Source organism: Ceratotherium simum, chromosome 16 (genome assembly GCF_057802395.1).
Source record: "Ceratotherium simum simum isolate JZ-2026a chromosome 16, ASM5780239v1, whole genome shotgun sequence".
NCBI classification, from domain to species: domain Eukaryota; kingdom Metazoa; phylum Chordata; class Mammalia; order Perissodactyla; family Rhinocerotidae; genus Ceratotherium; species Ceratotherium simum.
The window spans coordinates 62,336,057-62,351,628 of record NC_141915.1 but is presented as its reverse complement, the minus strand read 5'-3'; the positions used below and the strand labels follow the sequence as shown (position 1 = coordinate 62,351,628).

Genomic DNA, 15,572 nt, shown 5'->3' with positions numbered 1-15,572 from the left:
TTATGATTTAAATGAGGGAAATATACAGTCTCATGCATCATTGAAACCACTGAGTTTATTCAAATTTTTATGCAGAAGGATTTATTAGCATCGATGCCATTCATGAATATTTCTCATCACTGCAAGACTGGAGGAGGCAGGAGTGCTGTTCAGCGCTGGGTTCACGATGCACAGGAACGAGGACTCAGCAAGCCTCAGCAAACGGCAGATGTGATGGGCTGACAGGGGCACTGCAGCGGCTCCTGCAGCTAGCAATTTGGTCACTCCCAGAATCAGTGTCCAGACCTGCTCAGCCTGCGGCAGGGTCCAGAGGTGACACAGGAAAGGGAATGTGCTCAATCTGGAACTGGTCATTATAAGACACTCCTGGTAAGATGGTTTCGTGTCTAGACCTAACTCTTACCCATCAAGCAGCATCATTCCTGGAGCTGAGACGGGGCACTGGTGGGACGTGCCCACACAAAGGCCACCCCTCTTCCCCACCTGCAGCAGCACGTGGTTCCACGCGGCCCCCACTCCACAGGTCCCTCTGTTCACACCGTATTTCTAGTGCGGTGTTATCCAGCTATGAAGTCTAACGAAGTGTACAACTTTAGGTTGACAAAACCTTTCTTCTGAGATATTACGTACTTTACAAGGCTTGGAGAGTTGGTCTGAAGCTACTGCAGGTATGTGAAGAAACGAGGAAGAAGCCCTGGTGGAGAGGGCTGTGGAGGAACGAGAGGGACTGGGGCAGGCGTCTGCTTAGGATCTGGTGCTCCTGAACTTGAGGCCCCCAGACTCCCCGCAGAGGCCTCCCTCCAGAGGACTCCAGCTCATTTGATGAGATTCCTCATGATGCTGAGGGAAGACCCTCTATACCCTGATCCGAAATGATTCCAGTGGTTCAAATAGTGAAAGAGCTGATACAGCCGAAGGCGCTTCTCAAACCCTGGAGCCTTGGGGATTTTGCTGTGGTAGGCAGAGTAGAAGGAGCCACTAAAGCCTCCAAACATGCCTGCTATGGCCAGCTCATACTCCGAGTGGCCATAGAAAGAAGCCGGATCAAAAATGATGGGCCCAGAGGAATCTTCTGCTACATTTCCTGCCCAGAGGTCTCCGTGGAGCAGGGCTGGGACAATGTCCAGATCCCGGAACAGGTCAGGGATCTTTAACTGCAGGGAGGAAATGCAGACTCAGCAAAGTGACCAATACGTGTGGGAGGGACGCAGGCACTCTTCTAAGTGTGGCTCCACGTGCCCAGGCAGAGCACGGCACACAGATGCACATGGACACACACAGCTCAGGCAGGGACGAAGGACACCAACAGCCACCCTACTGGCTGGCTCCACCTGCCTCCTGTCCAGACCCAGACCCACAGGTGGCCGCACCTGCCTCCTGGTCCAGACCCAGACCCACAGGTGGCCGCACCTGCCTCCTGTCCAGACCCAGACCCACAGGTGGCCGCACCTGCCTCCTGGTCCAGACCCAGACCCACAGGTGGCCGCACCTGCCTCCTGTCCAGACCCAGACCCACAGGTGGCCGCACCTGCCTCCTGTCCAGACCCAGACCCACAGGTGGCCGCACCTGCCTCCTGTCCACCTGCCTTGGCACCTCCCCAGTCAGGCCTGCAGGGCATGGCGGGCACAGGGCGTGCATGGCTCCACTCACCTGCAGAGCAGACCAGAGTTCACAGGCCTCCCTGTCCCCAGACCCCTTCTCTACCATGTCCATCTGGGGTTGAATGCGCTGCCGGGCATAAAATTCGACCCAGTCCTTCTGCCAGTCGTTCACCTGTGCAGGTAACAGCAAAAGAGAAAGCAGACCTCACAGGAAAATGCCAGAGCTGAAGAAGGTACCCCAAAGTAGAAAGGGCTGGTCATTAGGGGTGCCGCTACAGGGATGGGTGTGAAGGGGTAGGAGCTGACTGGGCAGCATGGGGCCTCTTGGACATGCTGGGACCTTAGATCCTGTCCCAGGAGCAGTGGGAAACAAGGGGGCCCTTTGCAATGTGGAGCAGCAGGCTCCCCTCTGAAGAGCTCTAGGACGTTTTCTTTCAATCTATACTCACAGGGGAACACAGGGGCCAGAGCTGCTGGCCTTCCCTGAGGCTTCCCTAGGGCTCATTTCTGACCATCCACCTGGGCACGGAGGACCCCTCTTCAGTCTCTCTCAAGCAGCCAGCACTGCCCTCTTCAGAGAGTGATACGATGAGAAGTCATGCGGAGCCCCGTCCAAAAACACCTCTGAGAGAGGACATCCAGGCCACAGGTGTTAACCACCCAGGAAGGAAGCAAGACAGACAGATGCAAGAGCAGAGAAGCACAGGGGGCAGTATGTGACACCAAATGACAGAGTATCATGCACACACGCATGCACCCTCACATACTGTCACACGTGTGCACATATGCACCCCCAAATGTACGTATACGTGCACACACACAGTGAGGTACAGGCGGGAGAGGAAGGAGCAGAGCCAGCTGAAGCACCCCCGCAGCAGCATGGAGCAGCCAGGACCAGGGAGCCCTAGCCATCAGCCACTCGCTACCCTAGGCAGGTTCCCGGACAACCTCCCACAACATTTCAAAATCTGACTTGTGTCTACTGCACCCCTTGCCCCCAGAAAAATCCCTGGAAGTTTTCTAGATTCCTCAGTATTCCCCCTTCCGAGAAGCCACCTGCCTGTCCTGAGAGCACAGCCAACATCCGAGCCCCTGTGCCTTTGCTGGGCGTCAAGCAGGACTCCCCAGGCTGAAATTCCCAGGGGCCAACCGTAACACCATAAACCTGGAGTTACAATCCCTTTTCATTATGCTACCTTTGAGAATTTACTATGTAAAATTAAACATTCTTTAAATTTCTAATTTTTGCCCACCTGGAAATCCAGCATCCTAACTTGTTGGTCCTTCTCTGTTTCTCGGAGCTTACCTAGCATGTGAGGTAGGTAAACCTCATGTCAACTTCTTACAAATTAGCAAAGAAAAAAGGGAGGATTTTTACTAAATTTCACAAAAAAGGGAGAGGGTGTGTTTTCCCTAGCTGTTTCTGAACAGCTGACCTGATTGGGAAATGGAGGCAAAATGCTCGTGTCGCTCACCTGGGGGAGGTATCCACAGCATGTCACCACGTCAAACCCAAACTGGTCCACAAAGGGCCGTTCCACCTGCCCACCTCCTCTCCCTTGAAAGCAAAAGGAACACAAGAAGGATAACTAGTACCTTGCCCCCCACAGGCCCACTGTTAGAGCTCAGAGCAGCTTTGAGGCCTAACCTCAGTGTGCCCTCCTTCACCCCCTGTCCTCATCCAGATACAAACAAGGGCCCTGGTTTCCACCAACCCTCAGGACCGAGGAACAGAGCCTGTTCTGTCAGACTTAACACTTCAGGACACCCACTACTTCCCAGAAGAGGCACCAGAGGATGCTCAGAGGAGGGACAATGTTGCATCCAAAAAAGGAGGAAAAAATCTACCCCATCAGCCATCAGAAAACGATGGCCAGGGGCCGGCCCCATGGCCTAGTGGTTAAGTTTGTGTGCTCCACTTCAGCGGCCCAGGGTTCGCAGGTTAGGATCCCAGGTGCAGACCTACACCATTCATCAGGTGGCAAACCACACACAAAATAGAGGAAGATGGGCACAGATGTTAGCTCAGAGCTAATCTTCCTCACCAAAAAAAAAACAAAAAAGGCAAGGATGGCCTTCCATGGCCAGCTTAGCATTTGCCATTTCTGAAAGATAAACTGCTATGCTTTGAAATGGTCTCATCGTTTGCCACTCCGCAAAGTCAAAGCAAATCCTAGGGACTAAGCTACATGTGGCTTGGAAGGGACAGGCTGTCTGTCCAGCATAGCAGATTCTCGCAGGACAGGAGTCTGCCAGGATCCCTCTAGCACAGTCATCTGTTTCTGGTGTGTCAGCTACTCTGCCTAGCAGAGTTACCCTATGGGCTACACATGGATCATCAAATCTCCAAGGATGAAAATACTGGAAGATACCTCAATGCTAACACCACACTAAGCTCTAGAAAGGCAGACACGAGGGCTGTCATTCTGAGCCTCACATCTGATTTTTGTTTTTCTTTTTTTTTTTTTTTTTGGTGAGGAAGACTAGCCCTGAGCCAACATCCATTGCCAATCCTCCTCTTTTTGCTGATGAAGATTGGCCCTGGGCCAACATCTGTGCCCACCTTCCTCTACTTTATATGTGGGACACCTGCCACAGCATGGCTTGATGAGTGGTGTGTAGGTCTGTGCCCAGGATCTGAACCCACGAACCCTGGGCCACCGAAGCAGAGCGCACCAACTTAACCACGACACTGGGCTGGCCCCTCATCTGATTTTTCTTAGAAGAAAGGCACTGTATAGAAAGCCAGAGAACCTTTAATAGGTTTTCTTCTAGGGAGTGAGAGGTAAAAGAAACCTAATATGATGAGGTTTCAAGTTCAGGAAATGCTTCCTGTCTCTCAAATGCATTTGCAACACAGTACACTAACTGCATTCACTGTGTTCCCTGCACCCCAAACATGCAGCCTGGGGTGCAGGGAACACAATTTAGACAGTCCTTTCCTTTGGCATCAACACAGGTCTGATCCTCACTTGGCTGCAGCACAACCCACCCATGTACCCATACTGGCCAAGTGTCCTCTGCTTGGAGGGGTCCCTTGGGGCCCACCCAGCCCCATACCCACTGTGCTGGCCTCCTTCTGGAGCGTCTCTCCAAGCTTCTTGTTCTTTAGGTGCAGATCTGCTAGCTGGGCTCCAAGCTTTGCAGCATGACTGTGAAATCAAAGGCAGCAACTAACTACAGGACACAAACGTGAGTATACACCCATCCGAAAGGCCTCAGGCCACATAGAGTAGGTCAAATATATATTTTGAGGACATAAAGTTTATTTTGGTGAAGTAAGGGGGAGATGAAGGGCCCTGATCACTTGACAGCCCTTCCAGCCTCCTCTGAGCTTGTGGCCAGGTCCTTGTCAGCCCCTCACCTTGAAAGAGTCCTTTCCTGTCTGCCTCTGGCCACAGAACCCCTTAGGTGTGGCATCACAGGTTCCTCATAGCACGTGCCTCAAAATTATACCCCCCAATACAAGCTCCAGGTATGAAGGTACCACTCAGAGGAAAACAAAGCCAACAAGAGGGAAGGTGCCAAGACACACCTGCTCAGAGACGACATGTCCAAGTGCTCCATCACCAGCATGCTGCCGCCTCCGGGGGCATCGAGCACCTTGATGGGTCTGGGCACTCGCACTGTGCCTGTTTCCAGGATGGCAGTTAAACTTGCCATCTCACCTTCAAACATTCTTCTGGCCTGGAGAAAAACAATGGAGGAGGGGAGAGCAAGACTGCTTCCGCAGAGGCTCTGTGGAGACACGTGTGCTCAGGCACCACAATTTTAAACCAAGGCTATCCTGACATGGACAGTTGGTCGGCTTTTCAGGAGCGGAGAGCGTACATTCTGAAGCTGCGCAGGAATAAGAGGGATTGCACTTTCTAGTACTAGACTCTATTTTTATGCTATTGTTGAATCCAAAGTCTCTCCACATGGAGGGAAGTAGAGGCTACTAACTAATATTCCACTAAGCGCCCGGCACAGAGCTGGACTGTGAACACGGGTCATCCCCACACAGCACCTCAACCACAATCCCGCCCACCTGGCCCCTCAGGCGCAGGTGACCCTCCATCCGCATATGCCAGGAAACTGGGGTCACTTTTCACCTGAATGGACCACCAGGTTCTATGGCCTCTCCTACCTAGCACTGAAAACCACCTCATCTCAATGCCAGTTCCATCCTGTCCAGAAGTCCTCATTCCCCCTGGACTGCAGTGACCCTCCTCCACCTGGTCTCCCTGCTCCCACTGCAGTGACCTTTAGAGAAGGCAGATCCCACCTTGAACACACCCCAGCTACCAACCCTGCCTGCTTCCCGCGTGACAGCCCCACAGGGTCTGGCCCTGCCCACCTCCCCACCCTCATCTGGGGCTCCGCCCCTACACTTGCATGCACACACACCACCCCGCATTGCTCCTGGATCACAACCTTCTTTCAGTTCCTCAAAGACCCCCTGGCTTCTCCAGCCTCAGAGCCCTCACATGCCACGTCACCTCTGCTTGGAACACTATCCCCCATCTTTTGCCAAGTGAGCTCCTTCCTCGTCCTGCTTCAGATTTCAACTAACACCAGTCTTGATTTCGCAGAGAAATCTTCCCTAACTTCCCAGATGAGGTAATTCCTCCCCTTTAAAGTATCTTTTTCTTTTATTAAGTAAAAATGCTACAGAAGTACATGCAGAGAAGTGCAAGCTCAGAAGCATCCAAGTCTAATTCTCACAGTCAGCACAGCTGCGTGACTTCCGTCCGGTGCAGGGACGGCCGTTACGGCCCAGAGGCTCTTCTCCCCAGCCACCACCGTCCCCCACCACGCAGATTTGTTCTGTCTGCTTTGTCATTCTACACACAGGGGCAGGTGGCCTGGCTTCTCCGTCACATTGATTGCATCAACAGTCAGTTTATTCTCACTGCTCTATAGAGTTCTGCAAATATTCCAGAATGCATTCATCCAGGCTACTGTTGATGGACAGCTGGGCTTCCAGTTTGGGGCTACTACAAACAGTGCTGCCATGGACTTATTCTCATAGGTACTAACTCTGACGTTGGGCAAGTTACTTAAGCTCTCTGTGCCTCAGTTTCCTCATCTGTAAAATGGGGTTGATAACAGTACCAATTTCATACTCTTGCTGACATGATTAACTGAGTTAGCAGCTAACACCTACATTGTCCATTCTAAACACTTTATAAATATTATTATTATATAAATCATTATATGGAGAGCTACAATTGCAGAGAAGGAAGAACAGAACTGTGTCTTAAGGAGAATTTTCAGAGCATTCTCTTTAAAAGATAAAGGGAAAACAACTGGGCCTTGGCCACGCTTTATACTGGAGCACTGGTTGTGAAGAGCAAAGTAAGGGACAGAACTTTTAAGAAATGCAGGGAGGGGCTGGCCTGGTGGTGTAGTGGTTAAGTTTGCGTACTCCACTTCAGCAGCCCCGGGTTCGCAGGTTTGGATCCCGGGTGCAAGCCTACGCACCACTGCTTATTAAGCCATGCTGCGGCAGCATCCCACATATAAAGCAGAGGAAGATGGGCACGGATGTTAGCCCAGGGCCAATCTTTTTTTTTTTTTTTTAATTTTTTGTTTATTGCAGTAACATTGGTTTATAACATTGTAAAAATTTCAGGTGTACATCATTGTACTTCTATTTCTGCATAGAGTACATCATGTTCACCACCAAAATACTAATTACAACCCATCACCACACAGGGCCAATCTTCCTCAGCAAAAAGAGGAGGATTGGCAACGGATGTTAGCCCAGGGCTAATCTTCCTCTCCAAAAAAAACAAACAAACAAAAAAAAAAGCAGGGCGAGATGAAGAAGGATCTGTGAACCCAGCCAGAGGCCAAGGCATCTCACAAAAATATCTACCGCTATGTGGTCCTGAGTGTCTAACTAACCCTAGGAACACTGCCACTTAGAGTGGAACCAGGTAAAGTCGGTATCAGTGGGGGTGCCGTGATAGCAAAGATCTAGAACTGAAGGGCGGAGTATGATACACTGTGCAAAGCACAGATAAGAATAATCATGAGGGGGCTGGCCAGGTGGCATAGCAGTTAAGTGCACACGCTCTACTTCGGCGGCCTGGAGGTCACAGGTTCAGATTCTGGGCACGGACCAACACACTGCTTGTCAAGCCATGCTGTGGCGGCGTCCCATATAAAGTGGAGGAAGATGGGCACAGATGTTAGCCCAGGGCCAGTCTTCCTCAGCAAAAAGAGGAGGATTGGCATCAGATGTTAGCTCAGGGCTAATCTTCCTCACCAAAAAAAAAAAAAGAATAATTAAGAGGAAAACAACCTAGGCCAGGTCAACTCAAGCAGGGGTGAGAAGGAAAACAGAAGAGCAACAAGGTAGTCTTCTCTTAGAAGTCTGGAGGAAGGAAGAGCATAGAGAGTCCCTTCTCCATACAGCCAGCAAAGGCTGACGCTACGGCCAGTACATCTGCCTAACTCACAAGTATTCCAAAACATGGTAGAAACGACATGTTTGGAACTATTAGTAAAGGACTAGAAGGACCTTACCTGAGGAAGATCAGCAAAAAGAAAATGACTCTGACGACAAAATAAAAAGTGAATAAGAACCCAAAGAAACAGCAGCAGCAGAACAATGTTTAAAAATCATCACTAGGGGCCGGCACGGTGGCGTAAGTGGTTAAGTGTACGCGCTCCACTGCGGTGGCCCGGGGGTTCACTGGTTCGGATCTGGGGCACGCACCGATGCACTACGTGGCAAGCCATGCTGTGGCGGCGTCCCATATAAAGCGGAGGAAGATGGGCACGGATGTTAGCCCAGGACCAGTCTTCCTCAGCAAAAAAAGAGGAGGGTTGGCAGATGTTAGCTCAGGGCTGATCTTCCTCACACACACACAAAAAAAAGCATCACTAAGTGGTTCTGTTTTAATCAACGGAAAATACTTGCTTCCCCTGTAATCAACACCAAGTTGTGAATTACTACAAATGCCAGTGAAGGTGGAAATACAGACATGAAAAGTATGGCTGCCACATAAGAGGAGAAACCCAGAGAAGCCCTGCAGCAGGTCAGGAAAGACGCACCACTACATTAGCGCTGCTTGGGGTAAATTGAGATAAGAGTAACTTCAAGCACGAACAATTGACAAATTCCTATAAAAGGGATGACAGGCAGCTGACCTCTGTAAAGCAAAGGGTTGAAGGTTGGTCTCCAGAGAACAGCAGCCCTTCAGAAGGAGATCATCCCACATGGTGGAAGGTGGGATCCACTCCTGCAAAGAAAACTAAAATAACTGCCAGGATGATTTCTTTCTTTCTTTCTTTTGTGAGGAAGACTGGCCCTGAGCTAACATCCAATGCCAATCCTCCTCTTTTTGCTGAGGAAGATTGGCCCTGGGCTAACATCCGTGCCCATCTTCCTCCACTTTATATGGGACACCGCCACAGCATGGCTTGACAAGTGGTGCGTGGGTGCGCGCCTGGGATGGGAACCTGCGAACCCCGGGCCGCTGCAGCGGAGCGCGCACACTTAACCGCCAAGCCACTGGGCCGGCCCCCCGGATGATTTCTTTTTTTTTTTTAAAGATTTTATTTATTTATTTTTCCCCCCCAAAGCCCCAATAGATAGTTGTATGTCACAGCTGCACATCCCTCCTGTTGCTGTGTGTGGGACCCGGCCTCAGCATGGCCGGAGAAGCGGTGCGTCGGTGCGCGCCCGGGATCCGAACCCGGGCCGCCAGCAGCGGAGGGTGCGCACCCAACCGCCAAGCCACAGGGCCGGCCCCCAGGATGATTTCTAAGGCAGAAGAGCCCGGCCAGGGTGTGTGACCCATAGGACTAGGTACTGGGGTAAGCACTTTCAGCCCTATGGAAACAAAGCATAGCCCAATCCCGCCCACTGCCTGCGGGAGCCAGCCTGGGCCTTCAAGCCGGCAGTACTGGAGTGACCCACCCCAACTGGGCAAAGAAGTCCCCCAACAACCAGGCCCGAGCACCACTTCAGCAGTGAGGCTCACGATCCTCCGCAGGGCCGTCGAGAAAAGTCCATACACAAACAGAACGCAGTGGCCAGCTGCATTGGACTGAATGTCCTGTCCCCCCAAAATTCCTATGTTGAAACCTACCCCCAACATGACGGTGTTAGGCAGTGGGGCCCTGGGACACGACTAAGTCATGGGGGTGGAGCCCACCACCGGATACCTGAGGACGCGGGAGAAGGGGCCTCACCAGGCACGGAACCTGCTGCGCCCCGGATCTTGGCTTCCAGCCTCCAGACCGTGGGAAATAAATGTTTGCTACGCACCGGGTCTACGGTATTGTGACAGCAGCCTGGACGGACCGGCAGGGGCTACGGTATGTCCAATATCTCAGAAAGGGTTTGGATCCCCGCAAGTTCACAGACCCCAGGACAAGGGCGTCTCCTACCTGCCTCTATTCAAAACTGGCCCAACACAAGGGATTTTCCCAAAGTAGCGGCCACATCAACCACGTGAAAACCCTCCACAGCATCCACCGTCCACACTGCAGGATCCCGGCCGCACCCGGGAGGCCCGTGGGCGCCGCGGCGGGTCACGCGTGGGACAGGCCCGGACGGACCACTAAGGACCCGGTGTGAGAGCAACGCAGGGCTGGGCCCAGACACAGCCCGCAGTCAAGACCGGTCACCGGGTGCCACTGTGACCGCCCTGCCTGCCCGCACTCCGGACAAGGACGCCGGACCACTACCCCCGACCCCGGACGCCCACCCGGACATCGGACCCTGGACCCCAGACCTCGGACCCCGGACCCTGATCTCGGGCTCCAGACCCTGGACCCCGGACCCTGACCTCGGACCCCGGACCCCGACCCGGACCTCGGACCCCGACCCCGGACCCCGACCTGGACCTCAGATCCCGACCCGGACCCCGGACCCCAACCCGAACCTTGGACCCCGACCCAGACTTCGGACCGTGGACCCCGACCCCTGACCCGGACCCCGACCCCGACCCGGACCCTGGACGCCGGACCTCGGACCCCGTCCCCAAAACCCCTGCCCGCGGCGGCTCTGACCTCCGCCTTGGAGTTCACTTTCACAAACACTCGTCCTCTGTCCGTGTCATAACTCTGGCCCTGGCTAATGCACCCGCTTCCGGAGTGACCCATGGCCTTGACGGAGCTGCAGCCCAGCTCCCGCCTCAGCACCGCCTCCATGTTCCCCGCGTCCCGGGCGCCAGCCAGCCTCAGGCCTCAAGGAGACGCCGCGACGGTGCGGGGACGCGCGGGGATTGGGTGAGGGGCGGGAGGGGGCGGGACTGGGCCACGGAGACGCGCGGGGATTGGGTGAGGAGCGGGACGACGTCGTGGTTGGGGCGGGGCCTGCTCCTTACCGGCCATGAGGGCCTGGTGGCTCTACCTCTGAGCTTGCCTTTGACCTGCCCTTGACCTTGTGTGGCCTTTGCCGTGGCCTGACTTTTCCCTGACTCTGCCTTTCCCTGGCCCTGACCCTGCCTCCGCCCGCTGGCCTGCCCTTCTCTGGGCACAGCCCCTGCTCCAGCTCGCTGCCCTCTGCTCTGTGTCCCCTCTGCGCCGGCTGTCCTTGTCCCCTGTTTGCCAAGTCTCTGTCGTGTCCTTCAGCCCGAGGTCAGAGGGTCACCTCACAGCATTCCCTGACCTGGGCGGCTCCTGCAACACCCTTGGGGGGCTATCTTACTCTTTTTGTTTTGCACACGATTATTCAATTAGCATCTGTCTCCCCAATTAGACATTAGAGATTTGAGGGCAGAATAAAGTCTGCTTTGCCCGGTCTTAGTCAGGTTATCCAGAGAAACTGGACCAACAGGCTGTCTACAGGGAGAGAAATTTATTTAAAGGAACTAGCTCACACAGTTGTGCAGGTGCAAGACCAAAACCTCAGGGCAGGCTGGCAGGCAAGGCCCAGGGAAGTGTTCTGCTGGCAGAGAATTCCCTCTCCCTGGAGGAGGTCACTGTCTGTTCTAGTCAGGCCTTCAGTGAGTGGATGAGGCCCACCCATACTGTGGAGGCTTTACTCAAAGTCCACAGATTTCAATGTTAATCTCATTAAAAACAGCTTCATAGAAACATCCAGAATAATGTTTGACCCATCAAAGCAAAAAGACCAATAATCATTCTGACGGTGGTCAAAACCTTGTTTATGACTCGTTTCACAATTTCCGTGAGACTCCACTCAGTCTCACATGCCCCTGCTTACTCAGTCGCCTCTGGCTGGGAGTGAAGGAATTTACCTCAGGAGGTAATCAATGACTTTAATCTCCTGCCTACGTGTTCCTTGAGGCCAACTTTACCTTGGAATGCAAGGACAAGTCTCATCCATCCGTGCCCTTGCCCTAATCTTTGAGGCTAACCAGACCACCTAATATTTTCTCTTTTCTCATTTCTATAGAATAGTAAAATAGCCAAAAATGGTATATATTGGCCCTGCACAGACACTTCCAGGCAGCAGCTCTCTACTGCCCAGGGGTCCTGTCCCCATTCTGAACACAAAATAAAGGTGCACAAAAGAATGAGCAGCTCATATCTGAAAATTCTTTTTAGACTCACGACTCAGGGGCCCCACATCAATTTTATAGATAAGAGAGATAAGTGAGTTTTACTTGAGCCAGGGTGAGGATTATAACCCAGGAAGGCTAGGATTATTTTCCAGAAAGGAAGAAAGTGCTCTGGGGAAGCATGGATTTCAGTACAGTCTTATACCATGTTAGAACAAAGAACAGGGCCGGCCCCGTGGCTTAGCAGTTAAGTGCGTGTGCTCCGCTGCTGGTGGCCCAGGTTCGGATCCCTGGCGCACACCAACGCACCGCTTCTCCGGCCATGCTGAGGCGCGTCCCACATGCAGCAACTAGAAGGATGTGCAGCTATGACATACAACTATCTACTGGGGCTTTGGGGGGAAAATAAATAAATAAATAAAATTATAAAAAAAAAAAAAAGAACAAAGAACATACATTAAACATGCCCAGAATACACACTCATCAAAGTTTCAAAGAGGTATTCAGTCACAAATTAGCAGGTCAACATGACCCTGATGTCCCGGAAAGGGAACTTCTCTTCAGGAACACTGATAGGGGCATTACCAATACTGATGGGCATAGGAGGGGAAGTATGCATTCCTGTCTTAAAAGAGTGCATTCTTCTACTTTGAGATAATGTTTAATGCACTCTTGACTTTAATGGTTAAAGCAGATGTACGATGTATGTCTGAAAGGCCATAAGTCATGCTTTTTAGTTCAAGCTGAATCAGTGTTGAACCAGAATAGCTACCCTATACCTCAATATGTGAAAATCTCTTGTCAGACCAAATATCTGAGCACCGTGCCCCAGCCAAGTTGACACATAAAATTGACCGTCACATTCCCATTGTTTCCCAATGCTTAGCACGATGTACAACGCCAGTCTTGTTGTGAGCATTCAATGAGAATGTGCTAAAACAATGAATGAATGAATAATAACTGTGACCTTAAAGATTGAAGATTTAAGGAATAAGAGCAGATGAAGAAAGTTCTATTTGCAGATTGTTTGGACCCACCTTCCTCCTGAAAATGATACCGAACCTCTTAATCTCAAGTTTGGTCCCCGATGCGCAATAAGCCAAACATTGAGACATCAGTCCTTGGAGATGGAGAAAGTTTTATTCGAATTGACCAAAACAAGAAGGTGGGAGCATAGGTTCTCTCAAATCCATCTTAACAAGGGAAGAAAGCAGAGGGTTTTACAGAGCTAAGGGGTGTGGTAGGAGGAGTTTTGGAGAAATAAAGTGGTAATCTGTGTTTCTTTCACTCCTGATAAGCCCATTGGGCAATGTGACTTCTGGGCATCAAGGGCAGCTGGGGGCTGGTTATCTGGTGATCCTTAAAGGCATTCCCTTTCTTCTGTAAAACAAGTTCATAAATCTTTGTGACCCTTGAGTTACCACTCAGGTTAAACAGGAAAACAGTAAATTGACAAGATTAACTTCTTTTCATAACAAGGTCAAAAGGTAATCTTATGGAATATTTACAGTAACCCTCAGGTACCTGACTTCAAAAACAACTAGAGGGGCTGGCCCCGTGGCTTAGCGGTTAAGTGTGCACGCTCCGCTACTGGCAGCCAGGGTTCGGATCCGGGCACGCACCGATGCACCGCTTGTCTGGCCATGCTGAGGCGGAGTCCCACATACAGCAACTAGAAGGATGTGCAACTATGACATACAACTATCTACTGGGGCTTTGGAGAGAAAAAGGGGGAAAAAAAAGGAGGAGGATTGGCAATAGAAGTTAGCTCAGAGCCGGTCTTCCTCAGCAAAAAGAGGAGGATTAGCATGGATGTTAGCTCAGGGCTGATCTTCCTCTCGTAAAAAAAAAAATTGATTGTACAGAACAACGTCTTGAGTGATTTTTTTTAAAAAAGAAAATTTTTTAATAATTATTTTTTCTATTTTAATTTAAAGGGGTGAATTGTTCTAAAGTCTCTGTGTTGGGGGCTGGCCCAGTGGCGCAAGCAGTTAAGTGTGCACACTGCACTGCCGTGGCCCGGGGCTCGCCGGTTCGGATCCCAGGCGCACATCGACGCACTGCTTGGCAAGCCATGCTGTGGCGGCATCCCATATAAAGTGGAGGAAGATGGGCATGGATGTTAGCCCAGGGCCAGTCTTCCTCAGCAAAAAAAGAGGAGAATTGGCAGATGGTAGCACAGGGCTGATCTCCTCACTAAATAAATAAATAAATAAATAAATAAAGTCTCTGTGTTGTTCAAGAGAAGGATAAAGGTAATGATTATCTTTAGTCTTTGACAAATTAAATATGCATATTGTAATTTCTTTTTTTTTTTTTTTTTGCTGAGGAAGATCAGCCCTGAGCTAACATCCATGCTAATCCTCCTCTTTTTGCTGAGGAAGACCGGCTCTGAGCTAACATCTATTGCCAATCCTCCTCCTTTCTTTTTTTTCCCCAAAGCCCCAGTAGATAGTTTTTTTTTTTTTAATTTTTTTTATTTATTTATTTTTTTCCCCCAAAGCCCCAGTAGATAGTTGTATGTCATAGCTGCACATCCTTCTAGTTGCTGTCTGTGGGACGTGGTCTCAGCATGGCCGGAGAAGCGGTGCATCGGTGCGCGCCCGGGATCCAAACCCGGGCGGCCAGTAGCGGAGCACGGGCACTTAATGGATAAGCCACGGGGCCGGCCCAGTATAATGTAATTTCTAAGGTAAGGACTGAAAATAGAAAGAGAGGGGGCCTGCCGGTGGTGTAGCGGTTAAGTGCGAGCACTCTGCTGCAGTGGTCCGGGGTTCACAGGTTCGGGTCCCAGGCTTGGACCTGGGCACTGCTTGTCAAGCCATGCTGTGGCAGCATCCCATATAAAGTAGAGGAAGATGGGCACGGATGTTAGCTCAGGGCTAATCTTCCTCACACACACACACAAAAAAAGAGAGTTTATAACTCTCTTTGTCTCTAATTCTTCTATGTGGGATGTCGCCTCAGCATGGCTTGATGAGCTATGAGTAGGTCTGCACTCAGGATCCAAACCCACGACCCCCAGGCTGCCCAAGCGGAATGTGCGAACTTAACCCCTGTGCCACGGGGCCGGCCCCTATATGTTCTTTATAAGACCGAAAAATAAAGCATAAAAATAAGAAAGGTTAGGGTCGGCCCCGTGGCTTAGTGGTTAAGTGCGCGCGCTCCGCTGCTGGCGGCCCGGGTTCGGATCCTAGGCACACACCGACACACTGCTTCTCCAGCCATGCTGAGGCCATGTCCCACATACAGCAACTAGAAGACTGTGCAACTATGACATACAACTATCTACTGGGGTTTTGGGGAAAAAAATAAATAAAATTTAAAAAATAAATAAATAAAATAAGAAAGGTTAGAAAAAGTACCATGCAATCCTAGCCTAAAGAAAGCTATAAATATCAGTGTTTGATATGAGACAAGCAGATTTTAAGGCAAGCACACTTCCACATCACACAATTCCAGGGGTGTCAGCCACACAGACTGTGCTGTAAACTCCCTGGA

The 15,572-nt window shown here is 51.1% G+C and overlaps 1 protein-coding gene across 1 annotated transcript; it reads right to left on the bottom strand.

The window, feature by feature from the left end:
* Positions 1 to 35: 35 nt before the first annotated feature.
* On the bottom strand, positions 36 to 10,776 carry FN3KRP (fructosamine 3 kinase related protein). The gene is made up of 6 exons (XM_004432895.3): positions 10,615 to 10,776; positions 5,138 to 5,289; positions 4,663 to 4,754; positions 3,078 to 3,160; positions 1,652 to 1,774; positions 36 to 1,154 (listed from the first exon to the last, which is right to left on the bottom strand). Exons 1-6 carry the CDS (start codon positions 10,753 to 10,755, stop codon positions 816 to 818), a joined length of 930 nt encoding a protein of 309 aa, XP_004432952.1. The 5' UTR covers positions 10,756 to 10,776; the 3' UTR covers positions 36 to 815.
* Between the last annotated feature and the right edge of the window lie 4,796 nt (positions 10,777 to 15,572).

Coding starts and splice junctions, on each gene's coding strand:
- FN3KRP (XM_004432895.3), bottom strand. CDS start 10,755: ATGGAGGCGGTGCTGAGGCGGGAGCTGGGCTGCAGCTCCGTCAAGGCC. Junction 3,161..4,662: donor GAAGGAGGCCAGCACAGTGG/GTATGGGGCTGG, acceptor TTTGCTTTCAAG/GGAGAGGAGGTGGGCAGGTG. Junction 1,775..3,077: donor GCTGTGGATACCTCCCCCAG/GTGAGCGACACG, acceptor TTACCTGCACAG/GTGAACGACTGGCAGAAGGA.